Source organism: Ctenocephalides felis, unplaced genomic scaffold, assembly GCF_003426905.1.
Source record: "Ctenocephalides felis isolate EL2017-DRISC unplaced genomic scaffold, ASM342690v1 CF-g0.4_SCAFFOLD_01886, whole genome shotgun sequence".
Lineage (NCBI taxonomy): Eukaryota > Metazoa > Arthropoda > Insecta > Siphonaptera > Pulicidae > Ctenocephalides > Ctenocephalides felis.
In genome coordinates this window covers 133307634-133325347 of record NW_020538040.1, presented here as the reverse complement: position 1 = coordinate 133325347, position 17714 = coordinate 133307634, and the positions used below count along the sequence as shown (strand labels likewise).

Below are 17714 nucleotides of genomic sequence, written 5' to 3'. Positions count from 1 at the left end.
CTATAAGTCAGAGTAACCTCAAAGTTACAAAGTGTATCATAAAAAACAACAACAAACTGAAAACTGAAATTCGAACAAATAAGTCGATTATAACATATGATCATGGAGCTATTATGTGCACTATTTTTAGTTGCATAATTACTATCAAATGATATCGCTAAGAACTGATTGATTCGCTAATTCGTACTGCGGTCAGTTTGCACAGCATTTACTTAGTTATTTCAGGTTGAAGACGTCATAAATATTGATATTGACAAGATTATAAAATTAAGATTCATGCGTTATCTCGCGAAAAAAGTCATGAGTATTAAAAAAATTATCGAAAATTGGAATGTCACCTGAAAGTTATACAAGCCCATGGAGATGATAAGTTAGATTCAACAGTTTTTTCAAATAACATCTATGAAAGCATACATATAAAAGGACCAACTAAACCTTTACATTGGCAAAGATTACACATCTTTTACGCTCTAGCTTAAAATGCCATCGTTAAAAAGTTCTATACTTTTCATATTAATGGTGGTGGACCTTTTTACCTGCGCACCTTTAAACCCAGTTTACCCTGTGTATGATTATATATAATGTAATATATTCAAATAAAGAAATTTATAATAAAATGCTGAAAATATAATACATACTTCATTTTAAAAACAAATATGTTTATTATTTCTTGTAAGTAAGTAATTGCATTTTATACAAACCCTCAACGTAAAATCTAAAACTGTTTAAATGCTGGGTTTTCATCACGATAATTACATTAGGTCTTTTCTCGTTGACATGTACAATTTGATTAAAGTGTTGTAATACAAAAACTGTTTTTGTACATATACTTTTTTACATACTTAGCTAAATGATGAGACATATATGGTTCTCAAAACTTATATATATATATATATATATATATATATATATATATATGTGTGTGTGTGTGTGTGTGTGTGTGTGTGTGATTTGCCATTTGTGATAATAAAAAATATATATTATACCACTGTGCACATACTCATACCATGGAGTAATAATATTTTCATCTGTTAATTACGATACAAAATTGTAAGTGTTTTTCGATTTTTATTGATTTTCTAAGAAATTTCATACATATTATTTATTTATTTTTAATTTTTATTATTAGTTACTTATATTGACAGCTACTGAATGAAGGCTAAAATACTAGCCGAAACGTATGGATTTTGAATACATTTCCAAAAACTCTCATACTATTTTTTATTGATGTAACACGCCCAATAACAAAATACTTAATTTTTTTTTCAGCTCACATATGTTAGAAGCCTTGCCCTATATTGGAAGTATAGCATCAGTACAGCTTATGAGAGATCAAATCTTGGCGAAAAATAGAATTACACAGGAAAAAGCACGCAGTTGGATGTGGTCATTCGCATTTACACAAAGGTGACACCAAAATAAAAATTTATTAAGAATAGCATACAGAATATTCAATGAGGATACAATTTTTCTATGATATCGCCACAGACGATTTATATTTGTTTCTAGTCTAGTCATCTAGTTCTTATTGGTAAACAATACAACTCATCACTTATGTTTTTCTCATACAAACTATTGAATTTGCATTTATACACTTGCAATTTCATTAATTGCACTGTATAAGTATTATTTGTATCTTCTTCGATAGTCCTCATCGATATGTTTTGAATATCACAAAAACTTCGAAGAAATGATATTAATATACTCTTTAAACCTCTTAAGATCAGCTGATATCACTAGCAACTGATCCATTATCGATTATCCATGTTGTCTTTCAGCAAACTACCCCAGACAATAGACATTCAACATAGAAATAATTCGCATAGAGCTAAAAATTAAACTAGCTGTAAGTGGAATTCTGTCTTAAGGCAATTAAGGCATCGTGCCTTAAGGCAAATTGCTGGAACTTCCCGCACCAAAATTATTATTTTTTTAAAAACGATTAACATTTTTGAAAAAAAAAAATACTTTGAAAAAATAAGATTTTTGAGAAACTATAAATTGGACAAAAAATTACTTTTTTTTGAAAAAATTTTTTTTTTAAAAAAAAAATTTTTTAATTTTTTTTTTTTTGCTTTTTTTTTTTTTTTGAAGAATTTTTTTTTATTTTGACATGTTGTGGAAGATCTGAACTTTCTTTTCAAAGCAATCGTACTGCTTTAACTGCATAGGGACAAAATATAAAGCGCGTAAGCGCCGCGTCGCTGTCTAACGCATAAGCATTGGTACGGAACCCATAGGAATGTTAACAAATTGTATACTTATTGTTAAAATCTCTATAAAATATCTGATAATTTGATGAGCATATGTCTAATGATCATTTTTGACCGCCAAATGGCTCATTTTTTACTTTTTCCTCCATATCTCCGAAACCGCTAGACCTACCTTCATGAAAATTGTATCGATTCTTCATTTTGTCAATACAAGTGAAATGTTTTTGAATTATTCAAATCGGACGCTCCGTTCTCTCAAAAACTGAGTTACCGTTTTCGGCACTTTTTGCCCCGTATCTTCGGAACGGCTAGACCTGCCTTCGCCAAAAACTAATCAGCACGTCTCCTTATCAATACGAATCGAATGTTCTTTGAATTATTCAAATCGGTTGACCCGTGTTCCCGAAATCGTCGACGAAAATTTGTATCCGCACATACATACACACACGTACATACATACATACATACACACACACAACACACACACACATACACACACACACACCCACAGGGCTGAGGAGAAACTGCTACCGGGCGCGTCTCCACGTGTGGATTGGAGAAAGCCCTCCCTGTTCTTGGCTCGCAAAGCCTGCTTAGCGGTTAAGAACATAGGGTAGGAGTGAAATAAAATAGCTCCCGTGTACAAAACTCCCTACATGTAGGTAGGGTTGGTCACTCCACCTGACCATGCAAAGCGGAAGAATGTCTAATGAATATGGAGAATAATAAAGTAGAATCGTTTACAGTACAGAGGGAGGGATACCTCAGTACCGGCGGCCGAGGGTTTGCGAACGGGCCCGAAGTCGTCGTCATCATGCGACCGTTTGGACAGCGTAGTGGACCCCATGGCTTCGCTGTCAAGAAATGCTACTGGGAGTATAAAAAAGAGCGTGGAAAATCAAAGGATGGAGGCACTGAAACGCCTCGAAACACTTCTTACTGACCTCCACAAGATGATTAAGTCGAAATCCAACATTCACATGGAGATTAAGACAAAAACGAGTAGTGTTGCAACTGCCATGACACGTTTTCTCGACCTCGATAATCGATGGTTGGAGAACCTACGGCATCCCTCACCAAAAAGAAATAGCCAAACTGTTGTGGCAATTGAAGAAGCGAGAGACACCGGAGCTGAAGCCGACGATGAATCGGTCGCTGAAGAAGTAAAAAAGAAGATCTTGAGCACTGGAAAGAGAAAGGACCGGAACTCTCCAGACCCGACGTATGGTCAGGTCGTAAAAAAGAAAGACCTAAAATCAAGTCCACCGAAAATCGTGGCAGAACAGAAAGCCAAACAAAAGGAGGTGACTGATTGGCATAAGGTTCAATCAAAAAAAGAAAAAAGAAGGCTAGCCAAAGAGCAGCTTGCAAAGCAGCAGCCAAAAGAGCGCCGGCCGGAACCTAAGAGGAAGAAAACGCGGAAATTTCTCAAACCAGACGTAGTCCTAATTCGACCAGCAGAAAAGGCAAAGTATGCCGAGATACTGCGTCGACTAAAACAGGACATTCCTGACGAGCAAGTCCAAACGACGGTAGATAAGATTAACAAGACCAGGACCGGAGACATGTTGCTTACAATCTCGAGAAAGTGTGCAGATAAAGGCCAAGCACTGCAACAGGCAATCGCGAGTATTCTTAAAGATGACGCCAAAGTGTTTTGCAAAGGGCCACAAGAAATAATCGAAATCAGAGACATTGATGACGATACAACTAAGGCCGACATTCAGACTGCTCTAAAAAATGCACTTGGAGAAGCCAGTGAAACACCGGCGGAGGCAATCAAGTTACGTAAAGCCTACAGAGGCACCCAGGTGGCTACAGTAACGTTACCAGCAGCCACGGCGCTGAAATTGCTTGAAGGAAACAGCAAAATCCGAATTGGCTGGGTAAACTGCCGTATAAAAACAACCAATAGGCCAACCAAGTGTTACAAATGTTGGCTTTTCGGGCATCACGGATTCCAGTGCAGAAGTAAAGTGATCCGTTCCAACCTTTGCATTAGGTGCGGACAAGAAGGACACAAGATCGCCAGTTGTCAGTTGTACAAATCCAGCAAAATGTGCACTATGCGCTGAACACCGAAGCGCAGAGGATGCTGCCCACCATGCAGGAACCTACAGATGTCCTGTATATAAAGAGGCACTCGAGAAGGCATCAATTAAAAAAGCATGAAGATATTGCAGCTAAATTTAAATCATTGTGAAGCTGCACATGATCTGCTTATGCAGACAGTACGAGAGCTGAAGCTTGATCTTGTGCTCCTAGCAGAGCCATACAAGCATCTAACTGGCGAACTATGGGAAGCGGACACAACCACTAAAGCTGTTATTTGGTCCAGTAACAAGCTTACCTTCCAGGGCACAATTACCAAACGCAGTGTCGGATTTGTATCAGCAACAATAGATGGCATCCGCTTCTACAGCTGTTATGCACCACCTAGCTTCTCCTTTGTGGAATTCACTGACTTTTTGGACCGACTGACCGAGGACGCTAAGCAACATCATCCAGTTGCGATAGCCGGAGACTTCAACTCCTGGGCAGTTGACTGGGGCAGCAAGTACACAAACGCACGAGGAAAAGCAATACTAGAAGCTTTTAGTAAACTAGATGTTGTCCTGCTCAATAATGGCGATACGCCGACCTACACCAAAGGCGAAGCAAGCTCGATTATAGACCTCACCTTCGTCAGCACTAGTCTCGTCAGAGGTAACTGTAACTGGAGGGTGATGGATATGTACACAGCCAGCGATCACAATGCAATACTTTGGGAAATATCGTCCAACAGAATCTTGAAAGACCTATCAAGCAAGTTAACAGCGCTGGTTGGAAAACAAAATCTTTTGACCGAGATGCATTGCTAATAGCCCTTGACGTTAACCCGATCAACACTGGATGCGCGGAAGAAAGAGCCAAAACCCTGATAAAAAGAATGACCCAGGCCTGTGATGCCAGTATGCCCCGAAAGGGTGGCATAAATTTAAGACCTGCCGTCTATTGGTGGAATGATAATATCAGCGCTCTTCGTAAAGAATGCCACAGAAAGAGAAGGATATCACAGCGTGGATATAAGCGACCTAACAGCGAGGAACTAATTGCAGAGTACAAAAAATCTCGTCGAGAATTGAATAGGGCCATCAAAGAAAGTAAACAAAGATGCTGGAAAGATCTCATTTGTGAGGTGGACAAAGACGTTTGGGGTAGACCTTATAAGGTGGTCATGAAACTGCTGAAAAAGCAGCAAGTGCAGTCGCCAACGTGTCCTCATTTTCTTCGGAAAGTTGTAACTGCGTTGTTTCCACAGCAGCGTAGTTTCAGCTACCAGTTGGCATTAAGTACTCTGGATGGCATCCCACCAGTAACTGAAGATGAGTTAATGGAGGCATGTAACCGCATTGGAAATAATAAAGCGCCAGGATTGGATGGTATTCCTAACATTGCACTAAAAACCATCATTAAGGCAGCGCCATCGCTATTTCTAGACGTTTACAACACATGCCTGAAAGAAGGGACTTTTCCCAGAAAGTGGAAGCAACAGCGGCTTGTACTTCTTCCTAAGAAAAATAAGCCGCCAGAAGAGCCTTCATCTTACCGTCCACTCTGCATGTTAGATACGGCTGGTAAGATATTGGAACGAATAATTCATCAAAGAATTGAGGCAGTCGTTGACCCACTTCTGGCGGACAACCAGTATGGATTCCGGAAAGGACGATCAACCCTGGACGCAATACAGCTAGTTGTCGATACTGCCAAAAAAGCGATCGAAGGAACAAGATGGAAGGGAGGTACAAAAGAGTACTGCCTTGTGGCCACACTAGACATCAGGAACGCTTTCAACTGCGCAAATTGGGACTGCATAATGCAAGCTCTTGTAGAAAAGAATGTACCGGGCTACATATGTAGAATAGTGGCAAGCTATTTTACGAATAGGGTCCTGAAGTATGACACGATGAACGGCCCAAAAGAATATAATATCACCGGAGGTGTTCCTCAAGGCTCAGTTCTTGGACCACTTCTGTGGAATGTTATGTATGACGGGCTTTTGAGATTAAAGATCCCAAGACGCGCCAAACTAGTGGCATACGCGGACGACGTAGCCGTAGTGATTGTTGCGAAACATGTAGACGAAATACGTCATATTTTCGACATTACCTTCGAGAAAGTAAACCGGTGGATGGATACTGTTAGTCTTCAACTAGCTACACAAAAGACGGAAGCAGTACTCATCACCAGCAGAAAAACTATAGAGACTATTAGACTGAAAGTCGGGGAACAAGAGATCATATCACAACCTTACATCCAATACTTGGGAGTGATGCTTGACGCCCGACTGAATTTCAAGCAACATGTGAAACGAGTAAGTGACAAAGCATCTGTAGTGAGAACTTGTCTTGCACGATTGATGCCTAACATCGGCGGACCAAAACAGAGCAGAAGACTCACACTTTCATTAGTGGTTGCGTCAGTGCTCACTTATGGAATACCTATTTGGGCAGACGCATTAGAGGTCCAGGAATCATGGAGGAAAGCTGGCCCCGTTTACCGCTTGAGTGCGTTACGAATAGTATGCGGCTTCCGCACAATATCTGAGGAAGCGGTATGTGTCATTGCCGGGACTCTGCCTCTTAGAGTCTTAGCTGAGGAAAGAAAAAATCTTTACCAACGCAAGAGGTCAACGACACTAAGCGATGATGATCTGAGAACCCAAGAACGTAAAAACAGCATAAGACGATGGCAATTACAGTGGGACGCCGCCGAAAAGGGTAGATGGACGCACCGTCTTATACCTAATATCAACGTTTGGCTGAACAGGAGACATGGAGAAGTCAATTATTATTTAACGCAGATGCTGTCTGGACACGGTTGCTTTCGGGCTTATCTCCACCGATTTAAGCACGATGATTCTCCTGAATGTCCAGCTTGCCAAGGATTTAATGAAGATGCGGAACATGTTTTCTTTGTGTGTCCGCGCTTCAGTGCACAGCGGAATAAACTGGAAAGAATCTTAAAGCAAAGGATTCAACCAGAAACATTGATTGAATCAATGCTTTTATCAGAAGATGCTTGGAACGCCAGTAGTTCGTATGTTACAGAAGTCATCATAACACTACGTTTCATTGAGAGAAAAAGAGCGAATGAAAGATGTATGACATCTTAGCTACAATTAGAAAAAGCTGTTGCTAGATCCTTCCCCGCGAAGTAATGCCTAACGGCGGTTTCCGTGGGGGTTACAAGGCCTGGGGAAAGCGGAGGTTTTAGTCGGTATTAACATCGTTGAGTCCGACATATCCAGACAATTCCACGTCTGTTGAATACGTAAATGTATTTCCTTCGCTATACAAAAAAAAAAAAAAAAAACACACACACACACACACACACACACACACATACATCCATTTTTTCTAAGGTATGCCAAAATGTTCAGAAACCTCTGAAACGTAAAGATATATAAAAATTTTCATTTTCGATTTTTTTGCGATTACTATAACTTGCCCTACGGGAAGTTAATTAGTCATTACATGTATAATGTCAAAAGTTTCTATTAATCCGACATCTGCGTTTTTTACCTTTCTTTAAAAAAACCTGATGTAGTATCGCAACCAGTCGTAGGTAAAAATAAAATATGAGATTGTCATTTTGAAGAAGCAGCCTAACTTTTTGATGTTTATATTCTTGTGAGTGCTTGAGCTTTCCCAGGTTTTAAAAATTGAATAATTTTATTAACTGGAGACCACGCATTTTGTCATATTTTGTATTTCCATTGTTCTATTGCTGTTTCAATTACTAGGAGATGAGCATCATTATCAGCTTGTGTGATTGAAATATCAGCAACTGTAAACTCTGTTTTATTAGTCCATACTAATTTTACAAATTTTATATATTTATACTTGTCTATAAGGTCAATTTTATTGGAGCACCGTACGTTACAAGAAGAAAACGAATACAATTTTTACGTTATCATGTGGAGACGAGTCAGTCTTTGCAAATACTTCTGCGCAATCAATTTAATCATTGCATTTTTCGAACATTTTGAATACTCGTTTTACCTTTCTTAAAAAACAGCTGATGTAGTATCGCAACCGGTTATTGCATGTAAAAATAAAATATGAGTTTCGCATTTTGGAAATGCAGTCAAACTTTATGATGAATATATTCTGGTAAGTTCTTGAGCTTTCCCAGGTTTTAAAAATTGACTATTTTTACCAACTGAAGTCCGTGCCTTTAGTAGTATCAACAAATCAACATATTCACCAACGATGATAGTCATATTTTGTATTTTGCATTGTTCTATTGCTGTTTCAATTATTAGGACATGAGCATCATTATCAGCTTGTGTCATTGAAATATTAGCAGCTGTAAACTCTGTTTTATTAGCCCATGCGAATTTTACAAATTTTATATATTTATACTTGTCTATAAGGTCAATTTTTTGGAGCACCACACGTTTCAATAAGAAAACCAGTACCATTTTTTGCATGGAAACGGGTCAGTCTTTGCAAATACTTCTGCGAAATTAATTAAATCTTTGCATTTTTCGAATATTTTAAATACTGCTGCTTTACCTTTCTTTAAAAAAGCTGATGTAGTATAGCAACCAGTCATGGGTAAAAATAAAATATGAGTTTGGCATTTTGGAAATGCAGTCAAACTTTATGATGAATATATTCTGGTAAGTGCTTGAGCTTTTCCAGACTTAAAAAATAAATAATTTTATCAACTGGAGTCTGCGCATTTAGTAGTATCAACAAATCAACATATTCAATAAGATGATAGTCATATTTTGTATTTTCTATTGTTCTATTGCTGTTTCAATTATTAGGACATGAGCATCATTATCAGCTTGTGTAATTGAAATATCAGCAGATGTAAACTCTTTTTTTTAAGTCCATGCCAACGTTACAAATTTTATATATTTATACTTGTCTATAAGGTCAATTTTATTGGAGCACCACACGTTTCAATAAGAAAACCAATACAATTTTTTGCATGGAAACGGGTTAGTCTTTGCAAATACTTCTGCGCAATTAATTAAATCTTTGCATTTTTCGAATATTTTAAATACTGCTGCTTTACCTTTCTTTAAAAAAGCTGATGTAGTATAGCAACCAGTCATGGGTAAAAATAAAATATGAGTTTGGCATTTTGGAAATGCAGTCAAACTTTATGATGAATATATTCTGGTAAGTGCTTGAGCTTTTCCAGACTTAAAAAATAAATAATTTTATCAACTGGAGTCTGCGCATTTAGTAGTATCAACAAATCAACATATTCAATAAGATGATAGTCATATTTTGTATTTTCTATTGTTCTATTGCTGTTTCAATTACAAGGGCATCAGCATAATTAACAGCTCGTTTGATTAAGATACCAACTCAACGAAGTTGTTCTGCTTGCTTAAATATATTTCTTTTAGTATTGGATATTTTATTATTTCATTTAGTATTTAATATTTATTATATCATTTAGTATTTTAATATTTTGCATTTAGTGGTATCAACAAGTTAATATCTACACCAACAATAATAGTCAAATTTTGTCTTTTCCATTGTTCTATTGCTGTTTCAATTGACATCAGCTTCATTATCAGCTTGTGTGATTGAAATATCAGTAGCAGTAAACTCTTTTTTATTAGTCCATGTCAATTTTACAAATTTTACATATCTAATGATCAGCTTGTTTGATTGAAATAGCAGCTGTAAACTATTCACTTTCATGAATCGATCAAAAATGATATCCACAGAAGATGTTTTTGCAGCTCGTCGAAGTTGTTCTGCTGCTTTTATATTTTTCTTGTAATCAATATAACAATCAAATACGATTGTAGTTTTATCACCAAGATGTCGTTGAATATATTGAAAATATTTTTCAAAATTAACATAAAATATTTCATCTCGATCCCATAGCACACGTTGTAGTAGATACCCTCCGTCGATGATGCAGATATCATTACCTTTATCAATTTCAATGTTTAATGATTCAAACAAATTATACAGAGCTGATTTCATATTTTTACATATGCCCATTGTATTGAAGAGTGATAAGGTTCAAAGTAATTCATATTCGAAAAACTTCTCAAGTTCATCTTCAAACGTCTTAGTCATGCTCATGGGTGAAAATACTAATGCAGGATCTACAGGTATCTTTTCATTGTGTACTTTGTGTACTTATGACGTTAATCATCCTTAAAAGAGGAAGTGCTATATCAGCGCGTTTTAATTTAATATTATTATATGTCTGCCTAGTCATATTGTATATAAAAGCAAGTCTCACTTCACGAGCATTATAACATCATATCGTGTAGATCAGCGTTTCTCAAACTTATTTCTTCCAAAGCCCCCTTTAATAATGCGGGATCTACAGGTATCTTTTCATTGTGTACTTTTATGACGTTACTCATCCTTAAAAGAGGAAGTACTATATCAGCGCGTTTTAATTTAATATTATCAAATGTCTGCCTAGTCATTTTGTATATAGAAGCAAGCCTCACTTCACGAGAATTATAACATCATATCGTGTAGATCAGCGTTTCTCAAACTTATTTCTTCCAAAGCCCCCTTTAAATACCAAAACTTTTGTAGCGCCCCTCTACCAATTATTTTATACTATCTCTAAAAAACATTTTATTTCATTTTAATAATTGTGAAGTGTGCTATATTAGTTGGTATAACCTCAAATTCTAAATTAAAATTTTTTCTGGCAAATAAATTCTGGCAACTAGTTGTTGTATCATACAATGCACTGCAGAACATTAGAAATTTTATTTTTCGAGTAATGTATATATCCTTCTTAACAACTTTTCATAGCTGGAGCACCGATATAATATTTTTCAAGGCAATTATCAAATATAAATATCATTCTCATCAAATAACTTCTGCAGTGTTTTATATATGGTTTTTCCTTTTGTGTATGTCTCTAAATTCCTAACCATCTTTTTCATCTTTAATAAACCTCACGTAAGACAAAAACAATTAGTTGGTAAAGTGGACTAATACAATTTGAGTAAAAATTGACAAGACTTGTACAATGATTTTTCAATGTTTTCATCCATTCAAAATCTATGTGAAGTATTTTAAGTTCTTATATTATCATTATTTACTCTTATCGCTCCTCTGAAAATCAAAATCGCTCACCAGGAGCGATATCGCACACTTTGAGAAAGACTGTTGTAGATATAAATGCGCATATTTGGAGTAATAAAAATATCCTGACGAATGAGGATAAGGAAACATTTCTTCAATTTAACGCAATTAAAATGAGGTCCCCAATCTCCAGTAAGTTCGACTCTTAAAAACTGCTTTGCAATGGACACCATATGAAAATATTGTATCCACAATGGCTGTAGGTCTTCGTTCTCCAAACTCCATTAGTTTTCCATTAAATTGATATAATAATGTCTTCAACTCTTTTATTGCCTTCTTCATTGTCATTGTAGAAAATAGTTTTGTTAGTTACAAATTCAATTGTACTTGCAAGATTTTTTTCCTTGCATAATATAGCCAATTGCTTCATAAAAGTACATGAACAAATGAAAACTTCCAAGTCTCGATATGATTTTCGATAATTTAGATCCTTCACAGGTGCTTCAGATACAATTTCTCGAGCTTTTGCAAACAAAGGTTAATCAAAAGTAATAATACAATAATCATGGGCATAGCGTTTTGCATCTACCTAAGCACACAGTAAATATATTGTAAATAGTAAATTATTGTAGTTACTCGCTGGTTGAGAAATAGATGGTGACAATGAAGTTCAAGATTCCAAAAATTTCATACTATTACCCATTAACTGTTCAATGTAACCATTCCAACCAGGCAATAATAAATTTTTACCTTCTTAAGTTAAGATATTATATCATTGTTATTTTTAAAATTCTGTACAGATATTTTGCTAAAATCCACTACATCGCCTCTTTCATATAGAAAAAATATTGGTTCGTAATACAAGGTCTTCTTTTAAATAAGTCTTTCATCCATCTCATTATCGATAGCAAGTTCTTATAGTATAATCGTTGATAAAGTAATATGAAGCAAAGTATAAGCTCAAACTGCTCTCGCATAAGCATGGCCATTTAGCATTTCTTCTATTGAATTAGGTGCATAAATTAATGAAAGAATTTCTTTTATGCCACTTCTTTGCATAATATAGCCAATTGCTCTATAAAAGTACATGAACAAATGAAAACCTCCAAGTCTCGATATGATTTTCGATAATGTAGATCCTTCACAGGTGTTGCAGATACAATTTCTCGAGCTTTTGCAAATAAAGGTTGATCAAAAGTAATAATTCAATAATCATGACGATAACGCTTTGCATCTGCCTAAGCACACAGCAAATATATTGTAAAGAGTAAATTATTGTAGTTACTCGCTGGTTGATGAAAATAGATAAGTGACAATGAAATTCAAGATTCCAAAAAGTTCATACTATTACCCATTAACTGTACAATGTAACCATCCAATCAGGCAATAATAAATTATATTAATAAATTTTATTTAACTGATCTACCTTCTTAAGTAAAGATAGTATATCATTTTCATAATCAAAATTCTGTACAGATATTTTGCTACATCCCACTACAGCGCCTGTTTCATACACACGAATTAGCACATGAGCTTTTTCTTCGGAAACATTTGCTGAAGCCAGTATATTTGTTACTGATATAGGTTCTTCTAAAGTAATTAAACTTTTGGGATTTTATTGATTATATGAAGTGTGCTATGGCCGTCCAAAGTATGAACATATATATCAGCATTATTTGCAAAATATTGAATAAATGTACCAGTTTCTGATAGCAGAATATGAGGTGGACTGAAGCCAACCCACGTTGGAATCGAACCCGGAACTAGGATTTGCTATAACCCACGTTCTTACCACGAGACCACGGCTGGCCCCTTGTTCGGAAACTATCGAGTCAACATAGAATCGATCTAGTTTCGAAGCAGATTTACCTCTAATAAATGTGTATTTTATTTCATTTTTATGTTTTTGTTCCCATGCGTCTTTTAGTTCTAATTGTGTAATCACCCTCTCTAAAGATTGCCTAAAGTCGTCTTTTGCATTAATTACACAATTAAAATATCCTGCTATTAGCATGTTATTATTTTTATTAATAACTTGTTCAAATAATTATTCTTGTTCTATCCATCATTTTGATTAGCCTCAAATAATATATTTACATTTTTTTTTAGTCTTTTTATCTTCGCTTTTACTTCATTACAAGAATTTTCACCGAATTTTCAGTTTTTCATCATCATTCATTTCATCATCGTTCATTTCTTCATCATCAAAATTTAGTCTCTGATTGTCTTCAATAATGTGCGTTTTATAGTTGTATCAGTTTTAATGTCAATATCTATAGTTTCTTATATTTCTTTCATTACCTCATCTGTATTTTGCGTATTTATCTCATTAATTTAATTAAATATAGGAGTATTTTTTGGGAATTTCTTTTTCATGTCTATTAGTTAATTCTTCTTCCTCAACTTGAGATGTTTCAATGTTTTCAATATATTTTGTTCTGTGCTGTTTTGTGGTTCACAATTATTTTCTTGAATATTATTAATTGTTCCATTCGTTAGGATTTCAGCGCAATGTTTCTTAGAATGGTATCGTGCACCACATCTGAAACATTTTCGAGGCTGTCCTTTGATAACTAAAATGGAATTTTTGGCATTGAAATCAATTTTATCTGGTAACTCTTTATTTACAATTATTTGCAAGGTTCTATAGAGTTATGTTGTCTCCTACCCATTTATCTTCCTGATAATTTAGTAACTGTCCATATATCGTAATTTTACTAATATATTCTTTCGTTATTTCCCACTGGACATTTAACAATTTAACCCACTGTGCTGGTTTAGTAGGTTCACTTGTTTTAATTTTATATAACACATTTTAAATTATTTCACTTCCATATTTTTCAGTTATTTGTTCTATCACGTCTTTTATTGAAATTTCACGTTTAAAACTTTATTCTCCATTCCTATTCCATGAATAGAACTAACATTTTCCGATATACTATCAATTATATTTTTTAACCAATTATGTACCTACTGCAGCAAATGGTAAAATTCTACCTTCCACCATTTTGAAATCAAAAAGAAGTGTATTGACTATATCAAAACGCTCCATGTTGTTTGTACTAGAAATACACAGGCTTGTGTCTGGCCTGAGCCGTATTATATATATATATATATATATATATATATATATATATATATATATATATTATTTACCTTCGATTGCTCGATGCGAACTCTTAAGCATAAATGAGCCTAAGAAAGCAATTGTAGCAATTATTATGGGCCTTAGTTTCAGCAGCAAACTAAGTCAAACTCATACATGATGTGCACAATTATAGTTTTTGCCACGTCATCAGAACGACTTCTAGCTACATCAAAAATGGAATCTTTAAATTGTAGCCTAGATACATTATATATTTTACTGCAAACATTCAGTGCTTTCTTATTTTAGCTTGATCATTTGATTCATTGCCGCAAAATAAGCAATATCTTTCAAAACAAAAATCTGGTTCACTAACTCGTGCTCTAGTTTGAGGTAGACATATCGTGGATATACTATTTTGTTCTGTCTCGTGCTGTTTTATGTCAACAGATTTTGTTGTTTGTCTTTAAAGAATTGACAACAATTATCATTTGTTAACACTTGCATCAATCGAAGTTTTCATTCCACGATCAACAACAACTTCACATTTAAATGTTGATCACAAATGCAGCAAACTTCTAACATTTTGTTAAAATTCTTTAACAGCACAAATAAAAAATAAAATTCCATATCTTGACACTTCTAAAAAAATATTCAAAACTAATAGTGTTTACTTAATTATTGCATCTACTTTCTTTAGAAATAAACAAGTTTGTACTAGGACAATGCAATAGCTGGCGCATTTTGCTCAATGATGAGGACAATAAAAGACCAATACTATTCTTTTGATACTTCAAAAGAGTCATTGAATTTGTACTATCTAAATACAAATCAATGGATTCTTACGTTTTATTCATATTATATGTTCGATGGCGTATGAAGGATACACATTATGAAAAATATGAATTTTTGAACTTTTCAAACGGTAATATCTCTGGAACTATGATTGTAAAGAAAAAAGGGTGATATATAGGTTTCCGCAAAAAATAGGAAAAACAGAATTATGTACCTTTGACCTTGAAAAAAAAATTCACACATTTAGAACTCATGAAAACTTCTAACATTTCATTTGTAATGACTTACTTAACATCTGTATCAATTTTCAACTGTATGCAAATTATTTCAAAGTTACGTCTTTATTTTGAAGGGGTTAATTTTTTTTTGCTTCAGTTCGATTAGCACTTTACATTTTCTTTAATTTGGTGGCAGGTAGGTAGTAGTTCCTCATTTGTAACTTTGCCATTCTAAATATGCTGAATTTATGTTTATAGCTATATTTATATTTATGCTGAATAATAATTTTATTTTAGGCCAGGTACTGAAATTTTGGAAGCTATGAAACCACTGTTGGAGAACAACATCGATGACAGTATTTTTCCTTTGAGCGTTTCTTCATTAGTGCATTCTTTTTGCAAATACTCGAAGGATTGTTTTAGTTCAGCAGTAGTTCAAGATTTAGTTCAAATTCTAGAAGAACGCATCGATTTATATAAAAGAAATCTCGAGGATAGAGAAACAATAGCAAGGGTATGTTATAAATAAATTTGGATATAGTTAATGCATCCAGGTCAAATTTTATACAATATAACATTCATTATGAAAAATTATACGAGGATATCTGATAAACTGATAAATTTTGTCTTACAAAGATTTAAAATTATATCTAGGTTTTTCCAAGAAACCTAGATAACTTTTCACATTAACATTTGGCTATATATAAAAAATAATATATATGAATAATAATAATATATCTTTGTTAAAAATGAATTATTTTTAGGTACTTGTATTACTCAAAGCCATCGGAAATGCAGGAGTAGTTACGGATGATTTTTCCGACACTCTGCTGGATATAATCAACGATCCTGATATACTACTTGTTGTCAGATTAGGTGCTATTGAAGCTCATAGACGATTATCATGCACAAAAACTAGGTAAACCATTTAAGATAGTAAAATAAAATAATAAAAGCAACTCTAAATTTGTTGTCATTTCTTGTATAAGTTGGATTTTGTACGTGATTCAGAAAAAAATATTGCTGGATATGCGTTCCAGCATGCATAGACTTTATGCTACAATGTTTTAGTAAAAATTTTCTTTTAGTAAATTATTTGATTGTAAGTCAATTAGTTCTAATTGAATGTAGCTTCTTGCACATGGAAATTATAAGGTTGGCTAATTAATAATAAAGGTTTTTCAATAGCTTTGAAATCTTCTTTGGAATTCAGAATGCATGTGTTAATGCACTATATTTAAAAAAATCTGTATTTTTCAATGATTCTCGCTTGCAATGAGGGGAAATGATTTAATAATTTATTATTAAAGTTTTCAGCAAATAAATTGAGTTTTGTCATAAATGGTTTGAGGTTTGAGTGCATATTGAAAGCGAATTGGTTTTACCCTTGTAGATTTATATTTAGTTCATTCAAATATTTTACGATATCTACTGAAAACGAGAAATCGTTTATCCAAGCCTCATTTTGCAATTCAGGAAAATCATGTAGTTTTCCTTTTATCGACAAGAAGGATACTATTGCATCAAGTAAACATTGAAATCTGTCCAAAACTTTACCAATGCTAAGCCATCTTACTTCAGCGTAATAAAGAAATTAGTAGAAGTCACTTTCAATTTCTTTCAAAAATTCAACAAACTGTCGATGATTTACGGCACGTCCTCGAAAAAAATTCACAACTTTAGTCACAACAGTAATGACCTGATTCAATTTCAAATTTTTTCTGTATAGCACTCCTTGATGAATAATGCAGTGCAAAAATAATATATCGTGTTCTGGTTGTAACTCTTTTACTTTGTCGCGAATTCGTTTATAAGTCAACATTTTTCCCTGTTAAACTAGGACAACCATCCGTAGTGACGCTTACTATTTTATTCCAAGTTAAACTTACTTTAACTAAACACTCTTCAACAGCGAGAAAGAAGTCTTCACCAGTAGTTGTACCTTTCATTGGATGCACACTAAAAAGTTTCTCGCTAATTTCACATTTCTTGTTAATGCCGCGAATAAATATTAATAATTGACCTGCATCAGTAATAACAACAAACGTCAAGTAAGTTTCCTGAAATATTTTCAATCCGTCGTACTATTATTCTTCTCGAAAGGCTTACATTTTCAAAAATATGTTTCTTTTCAGGACAACAGATCTCCGACACTTGTTCCATGCATTGTTCAACAAATTCTGTTTCAGAAAACGGTTTACAGAACTTAGCAATTTTATGTGCGACAACATAACTTGGTTTTGTGATAGATTTCTCTATATTACTTTGTTTGGTAAAAATCAACCTACCGCCCATTTTATTACGCCTATTACATATACAGTACGCA

General features: G+C 34.3%; 1 protein-coding gene across 1 annotated transcript in view; it reads left to right on the top strand.

Annotated features, from left to right (window-relative positions):
• Positions 1-17714, top strand: part of LOC113375923 — a 112003-nt gene that overhangs the window by 21641 nt on the left and 72648 nt on the right. Inside the window, exons 2-4 of the mRNA XM_026615862.1 lie at positions 1270-1407; positions 15686-15902; positions 16153-16307. Coding sequence (XP_026471647.1) covers positions 1277-1407; positions 15686-15902; positions 16153-16307 — 503 coding nt within the window. The 5' untranslated portion in view covers positions 1270-1276. The remainder of the gene's footprint in view (positions 1-1269; positions 1408-15685; positions 15903-16152; positions 16308-17714) is intronic.